General features: G+C 40.6%; 1 protein-coding gene across 1 annotated transcript in view; it reads right to left on the bottom strand.

Moving 5' to 3' along the window:
* dtnbp1b (dystrobrevin binding protein 1b) overlaps window positions 1-23135 on the bottom strand; it is a 42910-nt gene that overhangs the window by 5035 nt on the left and 14740 nt on the right. Inside the window, exon 2 of the mRNA XM_037692853.1 lies at window positions 3489-3656. Coding sequence (XP_037548781.1) covers window positions 3489-3656 — 168 coding nt within the window. The remainder of the gene's footprint in view (window positions 1-3488; window positions 3657-23135) is intronic.

Here is a 23135-nt window from a genome sequence, read left to right as displayed (position 1 = left end):
CGAACGAGGCCTTGAAAGACTTTTAGCTTCAGAACTGAATGCTGTTGCTTCAATTCATCAACAAAACCAAACATGTTACATGAAAAGTATGAACATGACTAGTTCCTGGTAAAACATGCAACTATGATGACACGTATATGCAAAACAGTAGATGCTTAAAATTCTCTGACCTGTTCTAGTTTTTCTAATAAAACATACAGTCCATCCTTCTGCTCCAAACTTTAACAGAAAATAATGTTTCTTGCAATAAAAAAAAAACTCCCTTTACTCATCAGATAGGAAACTCCTGGAGTCACCACCTTGCAGGTGTTGCCCCCCCACCCCCCATCCCACTTTTAGTCTCATGATGTGCTGCATGCATCACAAACAGGCAGTCAGTGCACGGACGGGTTTGCAGGGAGGGTTGTGAGCACATGAGGAAGAAGCAGCATGAGTGGTTGTTACACAGCACTGACAGAAGATGCCATTTGCTACCATACCTCAAGGAAATGAGGAGAGTAGAAGAGGGCAGCACGGAGGAGGGGAGCGGAAGAAAAGAGTCGAGAAGGAGAGAAAGAAGGGGCGTGTTATTTCTGATGGAGGCTGCCCTAAAAATAAAACGTTACCGTGCTTTTCCAGAATTCTAACACAGACAAATTTAATTAAAACTGAAAAAAATGACGAGTTTTCAAAACCCTTCTTGGATATTTTCCTACTTTTCTGTGATCTCTCAGGGGAGACGGCCGTGAAACATTAAAGAGGAATGGAGGTTTAATTCTCTCTAACGACTGTTCATTTCAAAATCTCTAAATCTCTGTTGTCAGCTTTGCAGCACAAAGAAGCGGCTGGGCCTCGTAAAAAAAACGTGCTCGGAAAGGGTTCTGATCGTCCTCGGCCCCACGTGGAGCTGCTTCTGCAGCGTGTGAGGAAACTAAAATAACCCCAACATGCTGTGCAGGGTTTGGTCTGAGAAGCTCTGCAGAAAAAAAAAAAAGCTCATTTCCATGTGAATGCCTTACATGTTCCTGTGTTAGCCTCGCTCTGCCCTTGACTAAAAGGCTCCTCTGCTGGGGGGGGGGGGGTGCTCTTGCCTTCAGAGATGCTGCACACGTTTGTGTGAGCGTGTTCCTTGAGACGAGCTTTGATGGCTCTCCGTTTTTATTTTTGTTTATTTGTTATTTTAGACATTCATGTATGAAACGTGCAGCTCATTCAAGAGACGGCTGCTGTGATTTTTTTAGAATTACTCTGAAATCGCTCCAATTCCTCCAAAAACACAACTCTCCAGTAAACCTGCTCTTTTTGTTTTCCTTACTTACTGCCTTGGTGGTGAGGGGGCGTGGTGGTGCAGAGGTTAGAGAAAGTGAGCCTGTGGTCAAAAGGTTGCCAGGTCGACTCCCTGGACATCAAAATGTAGGTGGGCAGAGTGAAGCACCCACTCTTGCTTCAACCATTGTTTGCTCCACTCTGGGCCTTTGAGCAAGGCGCTTAACCCCCACCATCTGCTCCCCCGGGCGCCCTGGATGGCACCTCTCTGCTCCACAGAGGGCTGTGGTAGCTCAGTGGTCTGTGTTTGTGTCAGGGCATCTGGCGTAAAAATAATTGTCAAATCTTCATGTGAGTTAATTCACTGTGGCGACCCCTGAAGAAGTTAGCAGCCGAAAGAAGAAAAACCTTTAGCTTTAAGCTTGCCTTTTGCTACTTTAGCTTTTAACTTGCAGTTTGTTACTCAGTTTTAGCTACCCTGTTGCTGCTTCAGCTTGCATTTTGCTAATTTTAACTAATGGCCTTTTGCTTTTTTAAGCTTTTAGCTACCATTTGATAACTTTGAGGTTTTAGTTAACCTTTTGCAATATTAAGCTTTTAGCAAGCGTTTTACAACTTTTGGTTAGTGCTTTGCTCCTTTTGGCTTTTAGCTAGCATTTTGCTACATGAAGCTTTTGGCTGTTGTTTTACCATTTTTAGCTAGCGTTTTGCTATTTTTGTTTTGTTTGCAAGCATTGTGCTACCGTAAGCTTTTAAATCACACTTTGGCATTTTAGACTTCTGCTGCGTTGGGCTTTTAGCTCATGTTTTACTATTTTTAACTTTGACAATTTATTTTCCAGGTTTTCAGAAAATTTAGCAGACATTTATAACACGGATAGAATTATAATTCTTCTGTAGTTGTTTGTAAACGTCTCCATCATTTGTCTGAAGTGTAGCACAGCGCCACCATGCAAGGTTTTACAGCTACATCTGTCTTGTCAGCAGTTTACCATCAATAAAGTTAGTTTTTATTTTTACATTTCATTAAAAAATACAAACATGGCCTGAATGAAAAGCAGTTTTGATCGACAGTGAAGACATAAGCCCAGCAGATGTTCTCTGTCTCTCTCCCCTACATCTTCGCTGCTCCACAGTCTTCTCTCATAAACCAGTTTCAGGGGATTAAGAGAGAATTGATGAGTACAAGAAAAAAAAAATCACATTTCCATTGCAGCAGAGTCAGTAACATCTTAGAGACTGGGGTGGATGCAGTTCCACATTTTAGCACAAGCTCTGGATATTTTAGTCGACTCTTGGCAGAGATGTATGGGAGTAAAGCGCAGCAGGTTTCTGTTGCAGTCCCACTGGAGGAGTCCATTTATATGAAGTGTCGACTGCTGGGCTGTTGAAACAACTTACAGGGAGAGAGGAGCTGAACAGTCACCAAGGCTCAGTCTTTATATATGAAAATGATGTATGGCAGGCTGTAGTAATATATAATTAGATCACACGCTGATCTCTAATTACATATTTATTGGACACCAATTATAGCATTACTTTATATAAGTCAGAACTGAAAACAAGTATGCATAAAATAACATTTCAACAATACCACAACATCAATTATATTAGGAATTTGAAGAATTAAAACAATTCTAAAAGTTTAAGCAACCATTTTAAAATGTATTGGCTATATAAATATATTGGCAAATATACTAATATTTTTTATTATTTTAAGTAAAAACAGAGGGGTTCAGATATACAGAATGCCATTATGATAAATACAACTTTGTGGATATTTATGGATAATTTTTTATTTGAATTATTGGCAGAAATTCACATTTCAGAATTCTATGTAATTTTTTATTTTTTTTGGCCACTTGTTTTATATTAAAATATCGTTCATCAAGTTTTAATGAAATTTTCAAAATGGCTTCTTCTTTCGGCTTTTCCCTCTTCAGGTCATCCTCCTCCATCTCACTCTGTCCTCACTCCAACATCCTTCTACCAATATAGTTTCAAAATGTCTTAATATTTGTTATTACATTGTTACTAGTGTAGTTATAAAATGCATATTAAAAAAAATCCTTAAAACAACAAACATTTTAAAAATATCTTCTAATAATTTTGTTAAATAAATAAACGATCAATGGGCTTGCTACACAGGGTATTTGCGTTGTATATCTAAATTTTAACTTCATTTCTCTTTATGTCTTCTGTGCATCTTAAAGATATTTAGGAGGAGCCTCTCGCCTTCTCACCTCTCCGCTCAGTGATCTGCAGGTAGCCGGTGGTCAGATACTGCTCCATGTCCTGCTGAAAGGCCTCCTCAAAGAACTTCTGCCTGTCTTTCAGCTTCACCTGGGGGGGTGAGACCCCCGCTTGTTCAGCCCCAGGGGCTTTCTGCGAGTGTTCCGCATCCAGCTCCACTGAAAACAAACAAACAAACAAAAAAATTAGCACGTTTTCAGAGACTGGTTCCTTTTTTCTAACATGCAGGCAGTGTGAGACAAATATGAAAGATCTCATGTAGCATGTGCAGAAAAATACAATCTGTAAGACCAACAAAGTCCATGCTCAATAATCCAGGTATACAATCCAACAATTTTCAGTCAGGTCATCTGGACAGTTTTTTTTTATTTTTTTTATATGTTTCACCTTCCATCCAGAAGGCTTCATCAGTCAAGGAAACACACAGCACAAAACTGTATCAGTTTTGTGTTGTGTGTTTCCTTGACTGATGAAAAACGGAGATTCCACCAACGCAGTGATTAATTATAATTTAGTGGATTAAATAAAATAAAACTAACTTTTGCAGCTTGATAATAGTTGTGGTTTTCCTGAGACTTAGTCTATTTGCAGTATGATAAATGGTCGGAGCAGAAATATACACTCCCGATGTTTTGTTGTTCTTTATTTTTTGTAAATAATAAATTATATTTTTTGTGAATAGCGTCTTTAGTTCCTATGAAATCACCTCGACTCGTCGATGTCGACTCGACTTATCACATTGAAGCTGACTTTTAAAAATATGTAGTCGTTCAACCCCTGGTCTTCTGGACAGTATATTTTATTTTGTTGAGATGTTTTGTCCTTCATCCAAAGGACTTCATCAATCCGAGGAGCCTGATGACCAGATCAGATGACCTGACTGAACTTTGTTGGATTTTGTACCTGGATTATTGAGCATGAACTATGATGTTTTGAATCACTTCGTCTATGGCTGCCTTGGAGTGAGTCACCGGGGGGGTGGGGTGGGGGTGGGGGGGTGTTAGAAACCATCTTAGCACCAGCAAACTGGTTGGTCCACAATGGGAATGTGCTGCTTATGGGACTCAGTTTGTTGTGGCTCCTTGGACTGATGAAGTCCTTTGGATGAAGGGCGAAACATCTCAACCAAAAAAAAAAAGAAATGTCCAGATGACCTAACTGAACATGGTTGGATTTTTTTACCTAGATTATTGAGCATGAACTTTGATGTTAAACTGATTATTTATGTGCCGTCCTAATAAACTTGAGAAGAAAAACAAACCTGACTACTAACATAAACAAGAAAATAAAGTAAAAAGTTTCATACAAATTTCTGTCTGATTCTTGTGGCAGGAAAAAAAGAGGGAGTGGAGCTCATCCCTGACGGGGCTGAAGTTGAAGCAGAACAGCGCGGAGCTTCGAAGCGTCCACAGGTTCACCAGTTCAGCCTGGTGTTTGTAACTCAATCCTCCATCTCCTGCGAGCTACACAGGAGGGAGCACACTCTCAGCTCATAAACCTCAAGAGCTGCATGCACATTAAGCATCCATCTCCTGCTGCCTGTGTCCTCCGAGGTGCAGTGGCAGCAGCGAGAGAGGTGCGGGATCAAAATCTGTCACTGTTGTCAGGGAGAACAATCGACCGATGAGCTGTTCTAATTGATCCTGACGTATATTAGCCTTTAGATGGAGAGGGCCCATCATGCTGAGTGCCGATAGCTCATGCAGCACATTTGTCTCTGCAAAGTCTGTGTGTGACAAACGTGACAATTTTAGTTTTAAGTACTGATGTTTTCACGTTTTTGGATCCTGACTAACTTTTGAGGCAAACACCCTCTCCAAAAAGAGATTTGCATTCAGACTTTTAAGACAAAAAATGCATAAGATTGGGGTAGGGGTTAGCATTTGTTAGTCTTGAGGGCAGACATGTAAGTCACTGATGTATTCTGACGTGATGGAAGCTCGTGCATGAGAGGGCCGCAGCCCGCAGTCTTCTTGGATGTGCTGTCTCTTTTGTTTTTCTCATCATTCTTTGACAGAAAAGCATTATATAAGACCGCCCACTAACTACTGTGGCAAGAGGCAGGACAGTGCAGCGAATAAATAATGACTGATGCAACCTGTGATCTTTGTTTGAAATGAACAAAACAAAAAACATTTTAAATTAAAATCATTCCTTCAAGGAATGCACATCGCCTCTACATTTAAAAAAAAACCTTTGACACAAAGATCATTTTATGCTGAGAAATATCAAAGTCGTAGCTGTTTTGGTCAAACCCTAAAAAATCATCATGCCTCATCTTATGCATTATTACAACACGTCACACTCAGATGACGCGTTAATGACACATCTTAGCGACCTCCATAACAAATTTTAACTCAGCATCTGTAAAACTGACTGAGTTGTAGACATTTATGTTTGTTAAGGCTGTTTAGTTTTGGTGGAACACTTGAATTTTCTTCAATAATCAGTTGTAGAGATACATGTAATTATAACTTTCTGCAAAAGTAATTGAAATCAGTCCAGCTGGAGACATTTTCAAGAGATATTTTGGTGACAAACATTAACAAAAACAGTGTTGCCCACCTTTTTTGGCAGTGTGCCATATTGATAGCAGGTTACTACATTTTCGGAGACGTACTGTATATTTACATATGGATGACTCCGATGAGACGTCAAAGATTCAACTCTTTCATGCAGAGAAAAGTCCTGATAAAAATGTAGGCCTTGGCAGCAGATGGACACACTCACAACCAAAGAATAATGAGATCCCACCAGAGCTCACACAAGCCAGCAGCCCCCAGAGACCTGGAAAACAGCAGCACTCTTTCTCCGTGTCATCCTTTAGCCTGCACCCAATTTATCTCCTTCATCGGATGCTTCATGTTTGTCCCTCATCTTTTCCCCATGACTGTCTTTACGCTCACTGTGGCTGCTGTGAAAATGTGTGTGTTGTATAGAGACTGCTCTATTAGGTTAGGAAGCCTCAGGGAGGCTTTGTGAGGACAGCCAAGCATTGTGTGGAGGGTTTGTAGTGGGGAGAGAGGACAGGAACAGAGGAAGGTGGTTTGGAATTAAAGCCTGAGAGCAGACAATATTTACAAAATAACTGAATTCTGTGCCATTTGTTTCACCTCTAATTCTTTATTTATTATTTCTCTGCAATAGTTAATTTGCATTATTTTTGAACACGCTAACTAACTACTACTTCTTCCTTCTTCATCTTCTACCATAGTAGAGGTAAGAGGAAACAGAGGAAACAGGACCAGAAGAGAAACCTAGACATCCCACGCCCCAGGCACACTTTCTAGCTTATCCTGGGGGACACCAAGGTGTTTCCAGGCCAGAGAAGATACACAATCCATCCAGCATTTTCTGGGTCTTCCCTGGGGCTTGCTAGCAGTGGGATGTGCCAGCAAAACCTCTAAAGGGAGGCGACCATGTAGCATCCTAATCAGATGCCCGAACCACCTCAACTGACTCCTTTCAATGTGAAGGAGCAGCGACTCTACTCCGAGCTTCCTCCAGATGATGGAGCTCCTCAACTCATCTCTAAGGCTGAGGCCAGCCACCCTGCTAAGGAAGCCCATTCCTTCCACTTGTATCAGGGATCTCAATCTTTCAGTCAAGAGCCAAACCTCAGGATCATAGTTGAGGGCTGGAACAAAAACAGACTAGTAAATAAAGAGCTTTGTCGTTTAACTCAGCTCTTTCTTTACCACAATAGACTGAAGCACGCCCTCATTACTGAAGACAAGACCCAAATTCGTCCCTCTATCCCCCTCTATCCTACCATCAATTATGAACAACACGTCAAGATTTTTTCATTCAACCTTTATTTAGACAGGTAAATCCCATTGAGCCTCGAGGACTCATTTACAAGAGAGACCTGATTTCAACAAAGAAAGATGACAACAATGGACAACAGCAACAACAATAAACAATTATAAAAAGTAATACTGCAATTAAGATAAGTCCTCCACCTGAGGCAAAATAAAGCAGCGATGAGACCCTGAGGTTCCCAAACCAGACACCCTCCTGGCTCTGACTGCACCTTGAGATCATGTCCATGAACACCACAAACAGAATCTGAGACAAGGGACAGCCCTGGCAGAGTCCAACCCGCGCTGGGAACAAGCTCGACTTTGTTCCAATAATGCAAACACAGCTCCTGCTTTGGTTATACGAGTCGTTATACAGATAGCCCTTAAAATCAACCCAGGTACCCCATACTCCCACAGTAACCCCCACCCCCACCCCGCAGAATGCCTTGAGAAGTACAGTCATAAGGGTTCTCCAGCTCCACAAAACACAAGTAGACTGGAGAGGCAAATACCCATGACCCCACTAGCAACTCCGCAAGGGTGAAGATCTGGTCTACTGCTCCACAACCAGGATGGAAGCCACACTGTTCCTCCTGAAGCCAAGGTTCAACAGTTGGTTCAGAGCCTACCTTCCAACATCCTGGAGAAACTTTCCTGGGGAGGGTGAGAAGTGCGATCCCACAATAATTGCTACACACTCTTGTCCCGTCTTTTAAAAATGGGAACCACCGCCCTGGTCTGCCACTCCACAGGTGCTGTCCCAGTTCTCCATGCAACATTGAAGAGACATGTCAACCATGACAGCCTCGCAACATTGAAGAGACATGTCAACCATGACAGCCTCGCAACATTCAGAGTCTTCAGCATCTCAGGGCGAAGCTCGACCACCTCTAGTGCCTTGACACAGAGGAACTTTCTGACTACCTCAATGACATCATGGTAATGGACTTGTCTTCCCCCAAGCCCTCAGACTCTTCCTCCTCAAAGGTGGACATGGTGGGTGGATTTAGGAGATCCTCAAAGTACTCTTTCCACCACTCAACAATATCTGCAATCTGGGGTCAGCAGTCCCCAGCTCAAGCCAAACACAGTCTGGGAAGGGGCCCACTTTCGTTTTCTGTGTGGGCGTGTGGTTTGCCAGAAATTTCTAGGCCAACCAAAAGTTCTTCTTCATGGCCTCCTCAAATTCTTCCCATATCTGAGTTTTTGCATCGTCAACATCTCAGCTGACTATTAAATCTGATGATAAACTCATTCAGTGAAGGCAAACAGCTCTAAGAAATTAATTCTTCTTCTGAGGTCAAGTCTTTACATGACAGTCAGATTATTTGGGCTTATTTCAACAGATATCTTGACATCTTTCATGTTCATTATTAATATAGAAATAGCAAAGTCAAACTTTTCTAAATAAACAGCTATCAAGCACAACCTTGGCATTATGTGATATGTAATATTCACATTACTGGAATTTATCTAGATTTACTTGTTTTCTTGGTTTAGATCTATCAAAAAGGTTTGAAACACCAGATTTTTTTCATGCGTTTATGTAAACATTTTTTCTGCTTCTGATGGGGACTGGAACACAAGGGGAAAACACAGATGACATCAAGATGATGATGCAGTTGCCAACACTCCTCTGTCAGGAGAGGAGGCCTGTGGTCAGAAGCTCCTCAGAGGATGATAGAAGCACAAATACTGGCTGCACAATATTTGAGTTTATTATTACATTCACAACAACACCAAATTAGCATAATTATAATTACATATTTGGCGCATCATTATTATCCATTTCTGTAATGAAAATATTAATTCACTGTACAAGATCACCCTGTTTATGTTTTATATGGTTTCACCCTGAAGGAACAACAGAGAGAGGCAGCGCACAGCGTATACGTGCACTATTTTATCCAGAGGTGTAAGACCTTTAGTGAAAGCTGGGATCTTCAATCAAACATATTCTGCAACATCAAACCCTCTGTCTGCTAAAATGACATCATCTGGACTGAAGGAATCCTCTGAGTTCAGTCACTGAGAACAGAACCAAGCAGGCTCATCTTCAGTCTCATCAGGGTTTGTAGCGGTTGTTGAAAATAGAACAAGTTTGTTGTAGTTTGCAGAAACTACAATACAAAGGTTAAAACTGTTCGAATGTCATAAATGAAAACTGGTTCTCAAACATTTCACCTGGTAAAATAAAGGTAAAATAAAACATATAAATAAAAATAGGTGGGCATATGTGACATCGTCTTGACTTGATGCTGGTGAAGATTCTCAGTCATCCATGGTAAATTCAGAAAAGTTCCAGACCAAAACAACTGGACTTTATTTGTAACAGAAGACTTTTCGCTTCTCATCTGAGAAGTTTCTCAAGTCTGGACTTTATCATTATGCTTTTTAAATTAAACCCTACTGACACTGTATCTTAACAGCACATCTATTGGGTTTCAGTGCTGAACCTGTGCTGGTGTTCGAGCACCTTTTATGATGACTTTAGATGAGGTTAAACAATTGTTACGTCTCTCTTTGAAACTGGAAGGATGAGCTACAGTCAGGTTTATTCGCATGTAGGCTATCTGGGGTGTCAAACTCTCTTACAAACGGGGGCCAAAATTAAAACTTTTTTCAAAATAAGGGCCAGTTTAACTTAAGTTAAATACCCAACATCTTTTATTTGACGTTCTCTGTTGCACTTTTGACATCATAAATCAAAGATTACTAAAAATATTAATGTGATAAAAGTATTTTTTGTTTAAAATATCATCTTGGGGGCCAGATCAGATGTCAATCAGGGCCACATTTGGCCCCCTGCCCTTGAGTTTGACACATGTGCAAGCCTAACTAAGTTCATAAAAGACACCAGCAGTTTGATCAGCTGGTTAGGCAATCTTGTAGCTACTTACAGGACAGTCGGAGAGAAAGTTCAATGCAACACATTGATCAAGTAAAGCACAAACTGAGCTGAATTCAGCTTTATTGACTTGGAGGTCAGAAGAAAACCAGGAAAAATGGATGGTAATTTAAAAAAAATGTTAGCTATTAGCATGAATGGTCCCCATTTGAAAATATACATTTGGCTTGCCACGTTATTTTATTTTCCTAAAATTCTTAGATTGAATGCACTCTTAAGATGAAGAGAAAAATGAACATATGTAAAGAAATGAACCACTTTAATCTTCTGATATGAAACTCATTGATTTCTAATATTAACTGTAAGTTTTATACATTTGTGTTCAGTCTTATTTATAGCCATGTTTCTCCCCCTTTCTTCTCTTTGTCTTTTCACTATTCTACACCCGACAACACCAACCTCCCACACATTACAATGTAGCTACGAGGGCTATTTTTAGGTCTCACTCCTTCAGCCTGGAGGATTACGCTTGTTCTGACGAATTTAAAGTAAGAACACAAATGAGTCTTCTTACAAGCCCAAGAAATTCAACCCTTGCAAACTGTGCTCATATTTAAAGTCTTCATGTCTGGTCTAAATGATTGCAAGAATAAAAATTGTAACATTGTCATCTTAAGAAATGCCGGTGCAGTGGTGAGCATGTGCTCACAAAATAGATACACATCTGGGAATTATGCACTGGAGCCAAGCAAACTTCATTACATTAGTCCTAGCAGATGTCAAAAGAAATGGTTCTCGCTAAAGAAAAATTTAACAAAAGTAGATAGAAGCAATCTGAAACTGAAATAAATTATCTTAATAAATAAAAGGTTAGTAATAAATTAGCTATAATTGTTCAGAAAAGAGAAATTAATGTGTTGCACTACCTGAGTTTGTTCGTGCATCAGTTCCAGACATCAACATACCACCCAGAAGTTAAAAAAGGATAAATAGATCCGTCAGCTCTCTTCCTCACCTCTCCAGTGTGCTAACCAAACGCTAAAAAATAATTTAAAAAATAAATTTTAAGACAACCTTTAGATTGCCGTTTCTCACCACAATGAGACGATATGTCTGTTTTGAGCAGCAACGAAACATCTGTTCTCTACAAAAGCAGGAAGCAGAAACCACAAGAAAATGTGTGTTTTCTAGTGTGTGAGTGGGCGATCATGCACCAGTTTTAATGCAGATAACCACTTTCTACTCACTCTCACAAACAAACAACAAAAAATTGTAGGCTCAGTCATCCAGGTAGATAACAAAAAAATGGTTAAAGTATTTCATCTGGACCAGTTTCTTTAAGGGAGAAACGTTTCGTCTTCCGTCCGGAAGACATCATAGCTGCATTTCATCTGCCATCAGTTTACAAGGGTGTGATCTGTGAGTGTTACGTCATACGAAGTGCAAACGTGTTTCTATCTACAGAAGCTCAAACAGCAAAGCTTGCGAGCTCTGTCTTTTATTTGCAGCGGTGAGAAGGCACCGAGAAGAAACAGCAAACAAAACGTAGACAAACAAATACTACAGTATAAAGCAACTGGTGGCCCGGGGGCCAAATCAGGTCCACGAGTGAACTCAGTTCGGCCCACCAATGTGTTCATTTTTAAATAAAACTAGATTTTAAACCATAAAACAACCAATAGCTGATGGATGCCCAGTCCCTGAGCTCTTGGCTTCCAGTAACTGTGGCCCCTGAGCAGTTTAGTTGAATAGCCCTGGTATAGTTTGAGGCTTTAGATACGTGGTTAAACAGAGCTAAAAGCAATCGTGTTGGGCTTTCTAATCATACAAACTTGGTCATTGCATCTTACTTGTGTAGAAAAGGCTAAATTGGGCTCACATTTGATCAAAGGGAGCTGAAACTTCTTTTCAGTGGCGTTTTTATGATGCACCCAACTCAGATCACTTTCAGAACTCTTTAGAAGTAAAGAATAATTGGAGCGCTAACGAGCTTCATTTAAGTGACTGTGAGAAGAAACAACGAGTGAGTACTTTTCAAAAAGGGAGTAAAAGTCATTAGCAAGCGATTCAAGTCTGTGCTGAGCCACTCATCTACACTTTGGAGTGTACTCAACATATCAGGTGCAGCCATAAGCTGCTCCACTGGAGCCTGGATGGATTGACAAATGAATGGGACGATAAATCGATGAGAGTGGCAGTGGATTTGTTTGTTTTTCCTTCAATTCCAGTTAAAAAGAGCTGGGCCTGGAGCCAGCTGCCTGTGTACCTGTGAGCATCTGTTGTTCTTTATGCATGTATATATATGAAAGAGAAAGAATGCAGAAAGAGGAGAGGGAAAAGGGGAGCAGAGGCACTGAGATGCAGAATGAACGCTGAGTTTCAGAGAAAGAGATGACAAGAGAATGAGGTGTTTGTGACATCGATGCCACGCGTGTCACAAAATCAGACACTGTGGCACTTAATCAAATCTCCAAGAGTTCAGAAGTTTTTTATTTTATTTTTATTAACTCTCAAACAATCCATCCACAACCTCATTATAACCATTTCACACACTTAACATCACACCAACTCTCTGCGCAAAGCGATCCTTCAATATCTGGTTTATTCTTGCTTGTTCCATCCTTCATTTCAAATGAGCCATCTATTCACTGATGGGGTAGTTTCTGTTTGCTCTTGGGGGGGGGGGGGGGGGTAATTTTTCATTCTGAGAAAGCAACACAGAGCTTGAAGTCCAAGAGGCAGCACAGACAGACACTGCTTCTTCTTAAGCCCTGCTCACTCAGCCGTGGTATTTTTAGATTCTGTCCGCCTTGCTGTATCTCTCCAGCGCTCAGGTTTCCACCAAAGGCAGCCCCCATGCCGTAAATAACACACTCACTCCCTCCAGCACATTCACACAGCCATCAAATTTCCATGCAAACCATCTGACAAATGTGCACGATACAGAAACTGCATGTCACCTGGACTGAATGCTTTGTGTGCATAATGGGAACACATTCAAGCGTGCACCAACGACAAGGCACATCAGACACCGTGAATATTAGAGTCAGCCATTGTCGAGGATTTAGTGAAACTTTTTCTGGAATAATTTATTCAGAGTTGTGTAATAAATCTACAGACCACTGATATATGGAGCTACTCATGAGCCACTCACATTTTAGTTTCTACAGCTTTATAGCTCCTTTCCTTGAGCAAGGCCATGACCAACACAGATCGATGCCATCCTAAGACAACTCTAAATTCATTATTTTTATAGGCAACATATTCAACACAAGGAGAGAGAAAAATACATTACGTAGCATTATAAGGCGGGTTCTGTCCTGGCCGTGCAACACTGGATCAGCTCTTTACTTTCACTAGGGTCCTCGAGGGATCATGGGAGTTTGCCCATCCAATCTACGTGTTTTGAAGACTTGGAGAAGGCATTCAACCTTGTTCCTCGGGGTACACTGTGGGGTGCTCTGTGAGTATGGGATTGGGGGCCCGTTATGTCCCTATACAAGTGGTGCGAGAGTTTGGTTCGCATTGCCAGTAGTAAGTCGGACCCCTTCAGGGTGGGAATTGGACTCTGTCAGGCTGCCCATTGTCACTGATTCTATTCATAACTTTTATGGACAAAATTTCTCGTTGCAGCCAGCTGGCGGAGGATTTCTGGTTCTATGGCCTCAGGATTCCATTTCTGCTCTTTGCAGATGATGTGGTCCTGTCGGCGTCGTCATGCTGTGATCTTCAGCTCTCACTGGAGCAGTTCACAGCCAAGTGTGAAGCGGCTGAGATGAGAAGCAGCACCTCCAAATCTAAGGTCATGGTCCTCAACCGGAAAAGGGTGGATTGCTCTCTTCAGGTCGAGGGTGAGATTCTGCCTCAAGTGGAGGAGTTCAAGTATCTTGTGGTTTTGTTCACGAGTGAGGGAAGAATGGAGCGTGAGATTGACAGACGGATTGGTGCAGCATCTGCAGTATTGCAGACTTTGTACTGGTCCGTTGTGGTGAAGAGAGAGCTGAGCTGTAAGGCAAAGCTCTCTGTTTACTGGTCAGTCTACATTCCTACCCTCACCTATGGTCATGAGCTCTGGGTAGTGACCGAAAGAATGAGATCACAGATACAGGAGGTTGAAATGAGTTTCCTCCACAGGGTAGATAGACTCTCCCTTAGAGATAGGGTGAGAAGTTCAGTTATCCGGGAGAGAATCAGAGTAGAACCGTTGCTCCTCCACATTGAGATGAGCCAGTTGAGGTGGTTCAGGCATCTGGTAAGGATGCTCCCTGAGCGCCTCCCTAAGTAGGTGCTTCAGGCATGTCCAAGTGGGAGGAGACCCCGGGGAAGACCCAGGACACATTGGAGAGACTACGTCTCTCAGAACGCCTTGGAGTCCTCCCAGAAGAGCTAGAAGAAGTGGCTGTGGAAAGAGATGTCTGGACCTCCCTGCTCAAGATGCTGCCTCCACGACCAGACTTCGGAATAAGCGGAAGATAATGGATGGATACAAATTCCTGGCTTTACTTCGTCTGTCTGAACCAATCCAGTGAGTTTTAAATGCAACAGATGCATAAAGCTGTTCTGGGTGTGAGGCTCATCAAATACTACTGATGGAAAGAAATATTGAACTATAAATGTGTTTTAAATATGTGTTCAGGAGTGCAGCATGGAGGATACAGAAGAGTTGCTCTGCCATGCACCGCTCATGTGGGCGACCAACTGTTAACCGCACAGTTTTTATGTTTTGTGACCTCATACAACCAATCAGGTCTTTCTTGTAAATGAGTCCCCGAGGCTCAATGGGATTAACCAGTCTAAATAAAGGTTGAATGAATATTGATTTCCTTGTTGTGGTTTCAAGCTGTTTTTTAAGAGTAGGGGAAGCAACTCTTCAAACTTGTTATTTTGTTATTCTAAAACTTCAATTCTGTTATTCTGTGCACACTGCAGCGAGCACGACATTGAGTTGAACATTTTAAAGTACGGTGACAGAAATATTAATGGTATCGGCAAAAACACTTCAGAGCGCCTAACTAACTGCGCTGCAAATCAACATGGATTCAAAAACAAAATTGGTTTACCATCTTTCAGATTGGCAATTTCCACTTGCTCTGCGTTGTCATTTATGTTTTATTTGTGGTTATTTCCCAATCAGTTACCACAAACGTGGCAGTGTATTTCCCCTACAAACAAGAAAACTGGTTTATTTTCTATTTACAGCTATCACACATGCAGATTTATTTCCCCTCCTTTCTAATCAAATGAGCTATGATGTGGAAGATCATCAGAATGTTCTGATGAACTGTACTGCGCTGAAATTAAAACAATAAAACGGAGTATACTGCAGGGAAGTGTTGAGTCCAAGTGAGCTAGAGTCTTAACATTTAGCTGCACTTCACACCAACTCTATGCTTGAAGCTGCGTTTTGAGGATCACAGGCTCCTGCCTGCTCTCCTTTCTGCCCACGTTTTAATGTTTGCCGTTATTCGTCCAAATGATTCGTGACGGCACACCTCAAGGTTCTTCACTTTTTTCTGTCGGCAGCTATCATCTCCACGGAGAGAGTGAAAACACAGATTAAACCAGTTTTCCAACTAAACGTGTAACCAGGCAACTGCACGCCAACATGCAGGCTCCGTGGGAGGGCCTCTGCCTCCTGCTTAGTCATTCACAGCGAGAACACCAACAGTGAATAGAACATTTTTTATTACAAATTACGATTTTGTAAATGTTTAAAAGACGCTGTGCAGCTTGAGGGGCCCCCTGACACAAAATGCACCGCTCCGTCACATAAACCCTGAGGGATGTCATTACAGTATGTACATCTAAAAAATAGAATATTGTGAAAAAGGTCAATATTTTTTGTCCAGGTAAGACGCTTCTGATGTCGTCTCTGGTTCAGGCGTGGCATTTGTAGCCCATGTCTAGGATACGTCAGATTTTTTTAGATGTACCTGTAATTCCTTCTGACCTCGTCCATAAACAGCGACTGATAAAGTGGCAAAAGCTGCCATTCTCATTTATGCGGCCTGTCAATTAGTCACAGGCACACGAGAAGGCAGATGGGTAAACTGCTTAGACAGGGTGGAGTGTGTGCACGAGAACACACACGGCCATGATTAACAGAGCGAAGGGGCCATGACGGGGCCTTGCAGCAAATCAGAGGTGTCAGTTACTGTAGCAGCCCAAACGTTCCCAGCACAAAGCTGCACACTGGACTCAGGACTGCACCAACTGCATGTGAGAGGGGTGTGAAGGTCACGGGTGTAACTGTGAGCATCATCGTGTCCTTTCAGTGAAGTTACAACCTCCTGTGGGAACCCTAGAGATGATTAAAAATGATTAAAAACTAAATGAACAAGATAGAATACAATTGAAAAGATCAGTTTTAGGTCAATACAAGACATTTCTATCTTGTAAATGAGTCCTCGAGGCTCAATGGGATTAACCTGTCTAAATAAAGGTTGAATGAATTGAATGAATTTAAGTCGTTCCTAACCTTGGTCCCTGAGGAACACCATCCTGCATGTTTAGTTGTTACTCTGCTCCAACACACCTGATTCAGTGATTTAATTACTTTCTCAAGTTTTGCAGAAGCCTGCTAATAAGCCGCTCATTCAAATCAGGTGTGTTGGAGCAGAGAAACAAGCAACTATTCAGGATGGTTCTTCTTTCTTTCCCAAGTTTCTCTCAGACTCAATCTCAAAAGTCCATTTAGGACTTTTCAGATTCCAAAAGGAGGTTGACTTGAAACACAACAATGAAGGTTACCTATGGGAGAGATCTGGTTGGCAGGTTGCAGACTGATGGGGGATGAAACATTTCTTCACTTAAAGAAACAAGTCCAGGTGACATGATTTAACCATTTTTGTTCATTCAGGATGGTGTTCCTCAAGGACCAGTGTTGGGGACCAATCTATACTATTAGCCAGCTGTGCTTATAGCTTTATTCTTGTAGGCAACTAGGAGAAAGGGTCAGTTTCACAGTAAATCCTCAGCAATGTTTTTGCCTTCATCTCTGAATGTGCACTGCTGTGTGTCAGCTATCAAAATATTACATGAACCACTGGACAGATATTCATGAAACTTTCAAAATGTATCCATTACAGCAGATTAACTATTGGAGTTAAGTCAATTTAAGATGGCGACCACAATTTAATATTAGTCAGTGCAAAAATTGCTGTATTTCAGTCATTGTTACAGATAATGACCTGAATTTTGATGCGGTTGCTGGGGGTAAATCATAACACTGAGCATGGTTTATTGCAATATTGTATGAGATTATATATAAGATTTTCAATGTTTGAATAAATTGGCTGCAGCTTTGTCATTTCCCAACACAAGCTGATCATTTAAAACTTTTGCACAAAAGGCAGCGGGTGACATGCATTCCTTCAAAGAATGCTAGACCTTTAATTATGACTGATGCAGTGTAGCTCTGACATCATCATCATCATCAACAGAAGTTTTATTTTTAGTTTTAAGTTAAAAAGCACTAATAAACTAAATGTACAAAATGATCTAACAAATTGATAAACACACAAAACCACTTGTTATGACATTATTTGTGCTCTTATGATTATGAATCATTTAATTACACTTGACACAGCAGTTAGGTAACAGAAGCTGAGGTAATCTCTTTAATGATGCGAGAAATGCAACCATGGCTGTGGCGTGATACTCGAACACGTTTCATTATGAACACAACTCTCCTGTTGCCTTTCAGAGAGCAGCTGCACGGTGCTTTTCAGCTCCTGGATATTTAGAAACGTTTGCCGGTTTGTTTTGTTCTGTGAAGATGGAATGAATTAGAGTAAAACCTGAATAATGGGAGAGAAACAAAAAGGCCTGAAGCAGCAGAGATTAATTTGCACAGACGTACTTTATGGATTGAATGTGAACAATTTCTTCTTTGTTTTGTTTGTCCTCGTCTCTCTGACGGTTGACATTTACAAAATAATTTTATTTCGCTGCAAGGTACCTGGCCTTTTGAATGGGTATATTCAGTACAACACGTGCATGTTGCTGTAGTGTTAGACAGGTTGACAGGGACAGAGTTTACTCTGGTAGTGGCCAGATGTTTGGGCAGTAAAGCCAAATAAAACATACTTTTTTTTTAAAGACTTAAAAGTTGCAAAATAATAAAAAGAAAAATGAGATGGTTAGAAATATTGTATTTCAAGTGTAACATTTTTAGGTTGCAGCCTAAACCATTTTCAGAATTCAAATCAAAACTTTACTAAATATAATTAATTAGCAAACCACTAATTTTAATGGGCAGAGACCAGATTGGCTTGATGCAACCTTAATATTTCTCTTATCTAGAAAAAAATATTGTGGTTAATGCAAAAGTTATTGTATAAACCTTTATACTGCAGATACGTTTGCATTACTATTCCAGCAGAAATATAATATCCCTATCGAAAGTGCTGCAGGCTCCACCCAAAGTGCTACAGCTAGCTGCTGCTACCACTGCATTTTACACTCAGAAATAATATAAGATCTGTGTAAGTATCCACACAATGTGCAACTGATGACACAATTTTGAGATAGCAGTTTTAAGATTGCAGCAATGCACTTTGGTCTTGTCCCCTCTAGTCATCAGCTGGTCAGGTTGGTCACAATTAAACTTTTTACAAACTGAAGCTGTTCAGAGAGCAACAAGTAAGATATCAGTTGCTCATAACTTTTCAAGTTCAAATTCAAGGTCCTTTATTGTCATTCGCATCGCATGTGGTACATGAGGTGGAACGAAATTGTGTACACATGGTCCCAGTTACATCCAACAATAGCAAAAACATGAATTGTAAACAGTAAATAAGGATCTAAGATATAAACCAGGAAATATGCTACAAATGAATAGTGCAAAACAATACGCCAAACAACAGCAGCACGAACATGAGTCAGTGAGAGCAGAGGAGTACAAATTAATACAGCAGAATGAAATATATGAGCAGTATGAGATCAGCAGCATGAGATAATCAGCAGCACATAAAGTGACATTACAGTGATTTTTTTCTTCTTCACAGTGATTATCCTGTTTAGAGATTCATGAGTCTAACAGCTTCAGGGTAGAAGCTGTTCCTCAGTCTAGTGGTTCTACACTTCATGCTCCTCAACCTCTTGCCTGAGGGGAGCGGGGCAAAAAGTGTGAGCTGGGTGAGTGGGGTCCTTCATGATGCAGATGGCCCTCTTCCTGCATCTAGAGGTGTAGATGTCTTATAGTGGGGAAGCTGACTCCAACAGATTTCTGTGCAGCCTTCACCACTCTCTGCAAAGCTTTTTTTTCTGCAGCTGTGCAGCCTCCATGCCACATGTTGATGTTGGAGCACAGGACGCTCTTCACTGCACACCTGTAGAAGGAGGTGAGGACTGAGCTTCCCAGACCAGCTCGTCTCAGCCGCCTGAGGAAGTAGAGTCTCTGATGAGCTTTCTTGATCAGGCTGGTGGTGTTGCTGCTCCAGCTGAAGTCGTCATTCAGGTGCACACCGAAGTACTTGTAGCTGGTAAAATGTAACTTTTCTGCAGAACCCCACTATAAAAGATCTGAAAGGGGGTTCTGCTTCATGCTTTGTATTTCCAAGCGAGCATGTTCTATGTCTTTTGGTTCTGTGATCCAGTGTTGTACACCTGTGACAGGGAAAGCATTGGGAGCAGCTTATTTTTCTAACAGCATCTGGCAGCACAATGTCAAACACAAGGTCCTCTGAGGGAATGTGCAGCGAAGGGTCTTCAGTCTGTCAAACTACCTTTGGTCAAAAGCAGTTTACCCGTTTGCTAACAAAGATGATATTTAAGCTGTCTTCAACTCAATGCTTCTATCGGTTCCCACGGCACACTCATGCCAAGGGTTTTGTGTATAAATGTTTGTGTCAACACTGAATCATGATGTTACTCAAAATGAGGAAATGAATTCTGGAGCTAATCAGAATTTTGCAGTTCCAGTCTTGCTTCATTTAGTATTCAAGCGCAGCTATAATGCGTCCTTACAGACAGGGATTAAATACGTCTCAGTGAACGATTTAAAAGAAACAAAATGACACGTTGCATATTTATTTCTGCACGCAAATATAAATGTAAAAGTAAATGACCAACCAAGGAGCTCTGGAGCAATTTACTATGAGAGTTGGAGTCATGTTACTACCTTCAGGAAACCTTCACCTACACACAGAGCAGTTATGCTGTAATGTAGACAGATAAAAGGGAAATTATCTTGCCCCCAGGAGACAATTAAAAATGTTTGCATCACACGTCTAACTGAGGCTGGATGAGCTGGTGAAAAAAGGGAAAGAACAACCGAGGAGGAGAGGTTTTTCCATCAGGTTAATTGTCTGCCTTGAAGGAAGCTTTACCCTCACTGATAAGGCTGATGTCTTTTTTATTAGCAACAGACAGATTTAATGACTGAGTGTAAACTTGGCCAGCCTGATCCTCCAGACAAGGAGGTGCATGTAAAAAAAGAACAAAAGCAATACATTACACAACAAACACTCAGATTTTGTGGAAAAGCACAAGAAGACTTTTTATCTTCAGGTGAGCCTGTTTGCAAGTAAATAAACAACATATAAAAAGGTTGCATCCATGTTCTGAAGTTATTTATAGTCAATACAAACTCATGGTCTTCGTCGCCTTCCTCATGCATATGTATTATTATATCATCAATATGTTGCTGTTTCTGTGCTGAGGTTTGTCATTTTTTTGGCAACTTTCACCTGTGTCCCATCTAGGACACAGTGTGAGATATGATTTTGATGCGTTTTCTCTCTTCCTTATATAAACACAAAGTGCAGCGCCTCTTGAGGTCGCAGCCTCAGACACCTCCGTCTACCCATGTCTGTCTGTGTTTTACTTGGATGGGCTGTACTGATATGTAGTTTCATTGTGCTTCGGTGCAAAGACAATAAAGCTGATTCTGATACACAACATCTTTTTAAAACTAATTTTAGGAGTTACAAAGGCAAGATTTTCTTTTTTTGGACTACAACAAATGCATTTTAAATACCATAATTCATCAAAATAGGACTAAATAATGACCCGTTTACTCCCATTTGTCAGTTTTTATTTTGTTTTGCAGAAGAAATTGCAGTCGGATACAAAGGTCAGAAACATAGAATGCACCCAAACCCGTACTAAAGTATTTTATCTGTTGCAATGAACACAGCAGACCCAAGCAGTGATCAGTACACAATATGTGATAAATAAAATAGCTCTGCTGAGTATAACACAGATCTTAGCACATCATTTTGTTGGTTCTTCTGAGGCATGAAAAGCGGCAACACACATTTTCAAGTCAAGTGACACTGACACTGCGCAGAGTTGCACAACCTTGGAGCTCCAAACAGAAGAAATATATGTGGGGAGATGAAATGTGCATGAAATGTTAAAAAAATCTTCTTGAAATTAAACGTCAGGCGGAGAAGCTGAGCATGTTGCCCATCTTCTAACCTCGACAAATGACAATGTAACTGTCTTGAGATGAAAAGAAAAAAATATCTGCAGTGTTCCAGTTTTTAACTTTCTTCCTGTCTGAGTATGTTATTATCTCAGAACATGTGTTTCAACACATAAGACAGCTGCCACTGTGTTAAAAGACTCACACACATGTTCACTTTAATCATTTTTTTTATCAGTACTCATGTCAGAGTTAGAGGCAACATGGATGCACATGAGCTGCAGGCCTCTTCATTTAGAGAAGCTGATAAATGATTGATTAGCTGAAGCACAAGCTGTCTTACAGAAACTGAAAAAACAAAACAAACATAAGACAGATGTTCTGACAGATGTGCACCATGGCTGTTTTATTATTTAAAGGTGATCTAATCTGAAAGCTTGCAAATGTTGGAGCTGGTGTAATCTGTATTTGTGAGATGGTGCATTTAGTGTCGGCGTGACATTAAGGAATTATCAGTATCAGCTGATTAAGGCTGATATGCTGATGCAATGAGCCTAGTTATGACAAATTCTAGTAAGTTACCTGAAATATGATGTTTTGAGTTTGTTAATATTTCGTTTTGCTTAAAAATAATATGTACAGATGATTTGGATCTCAACTTTTAAATTATTTTTAAACAACTTCGGGTGGAGAAGAAAAGCATCGAAACAAAATCTCAATTCCATCACTGAAAACGTTTGATCATTGTATTCACTTCAACCATCAGTCAAAAACCAGCTTAAAAACAAGAAAATTTTCATAAAAACATAAATTAATGTTGTGCTTTTTTTTAATGGAAAACTTTTCTTGGTAAAGGAGCCAAACAACTGATGAAAATGTACAGAAAATCTAAACATTTCACCAAGGTTACATTACAATTTACTATAACTTTACAGTTGTATTTATTGTATTTTGGGCAAGTATTCAGGCTGTTAATCATTCTTTTGAACTCTCAATTCTCTAAAATAGCAGAAGAATTGAGCATTGTGCAGAAAATACATTAGAACGCATTAAATTTTACTGCACCCTGTACAAAACCATCTCAATCAACTCAAATTCTGCTTCAACTTTTTGCACTGAATAAACAGGAAAAAGTACCAAGTATATAAACTCATTCTATCCTGAACGTTTCACCTCCAGATGTAGTACTGAAAACATGGGATGGATGTGCAAAGCTGTACAACACAATTATTGTAGGATTATAGAAGTATATTTGCAACTCATTTCCCATCCAGCTGTTCTGCTCATGTTCTGCGATGACAGTAAAGAAGAATCAGAGGCTGAGATGATAAATGGACAGTTTTGTAGGTTTCTCCAAATGCTCAGTAAAACAAAATATCTTTATATTTTCTTATTTTAATCCATTTAATTGCCATTACCCCGAGCCAGCGAGCCGACCAGAACCGGCAGGGTAGGTCCGCCCAAACAGAACCAAGTCGGAGCGGAACCGAGCCGCTGCTGTTCTGCAGAGCTGGTGAGTAAAATTTAGTAGCTACATACAGTACTGTATGTATGTTGTTAAAATGATGAAGGGTTAAGAGTTTAGAACACTTCGAGTGTGAGGAGGTTTTTAAAA

This window comes from Nematolebias whitei, chromosome 19 (assembly GCF_014905685.2).
Source record: "Nematolebias whitei isolate Nwh7 chromosome 19, NemWhi1, whole genome shotgun sequence".
In the NCBI taxonomy this organism is placed as follows: Eukaryota; Metazoa; Chordata; class Actinopteri; order Cyprinodontiformes; family Rivulidae; genus Nematolebias; species Nematolebias whitei.
This window is presented reverse-complemented; position numbering and strand designations above follow the sequence as displayed.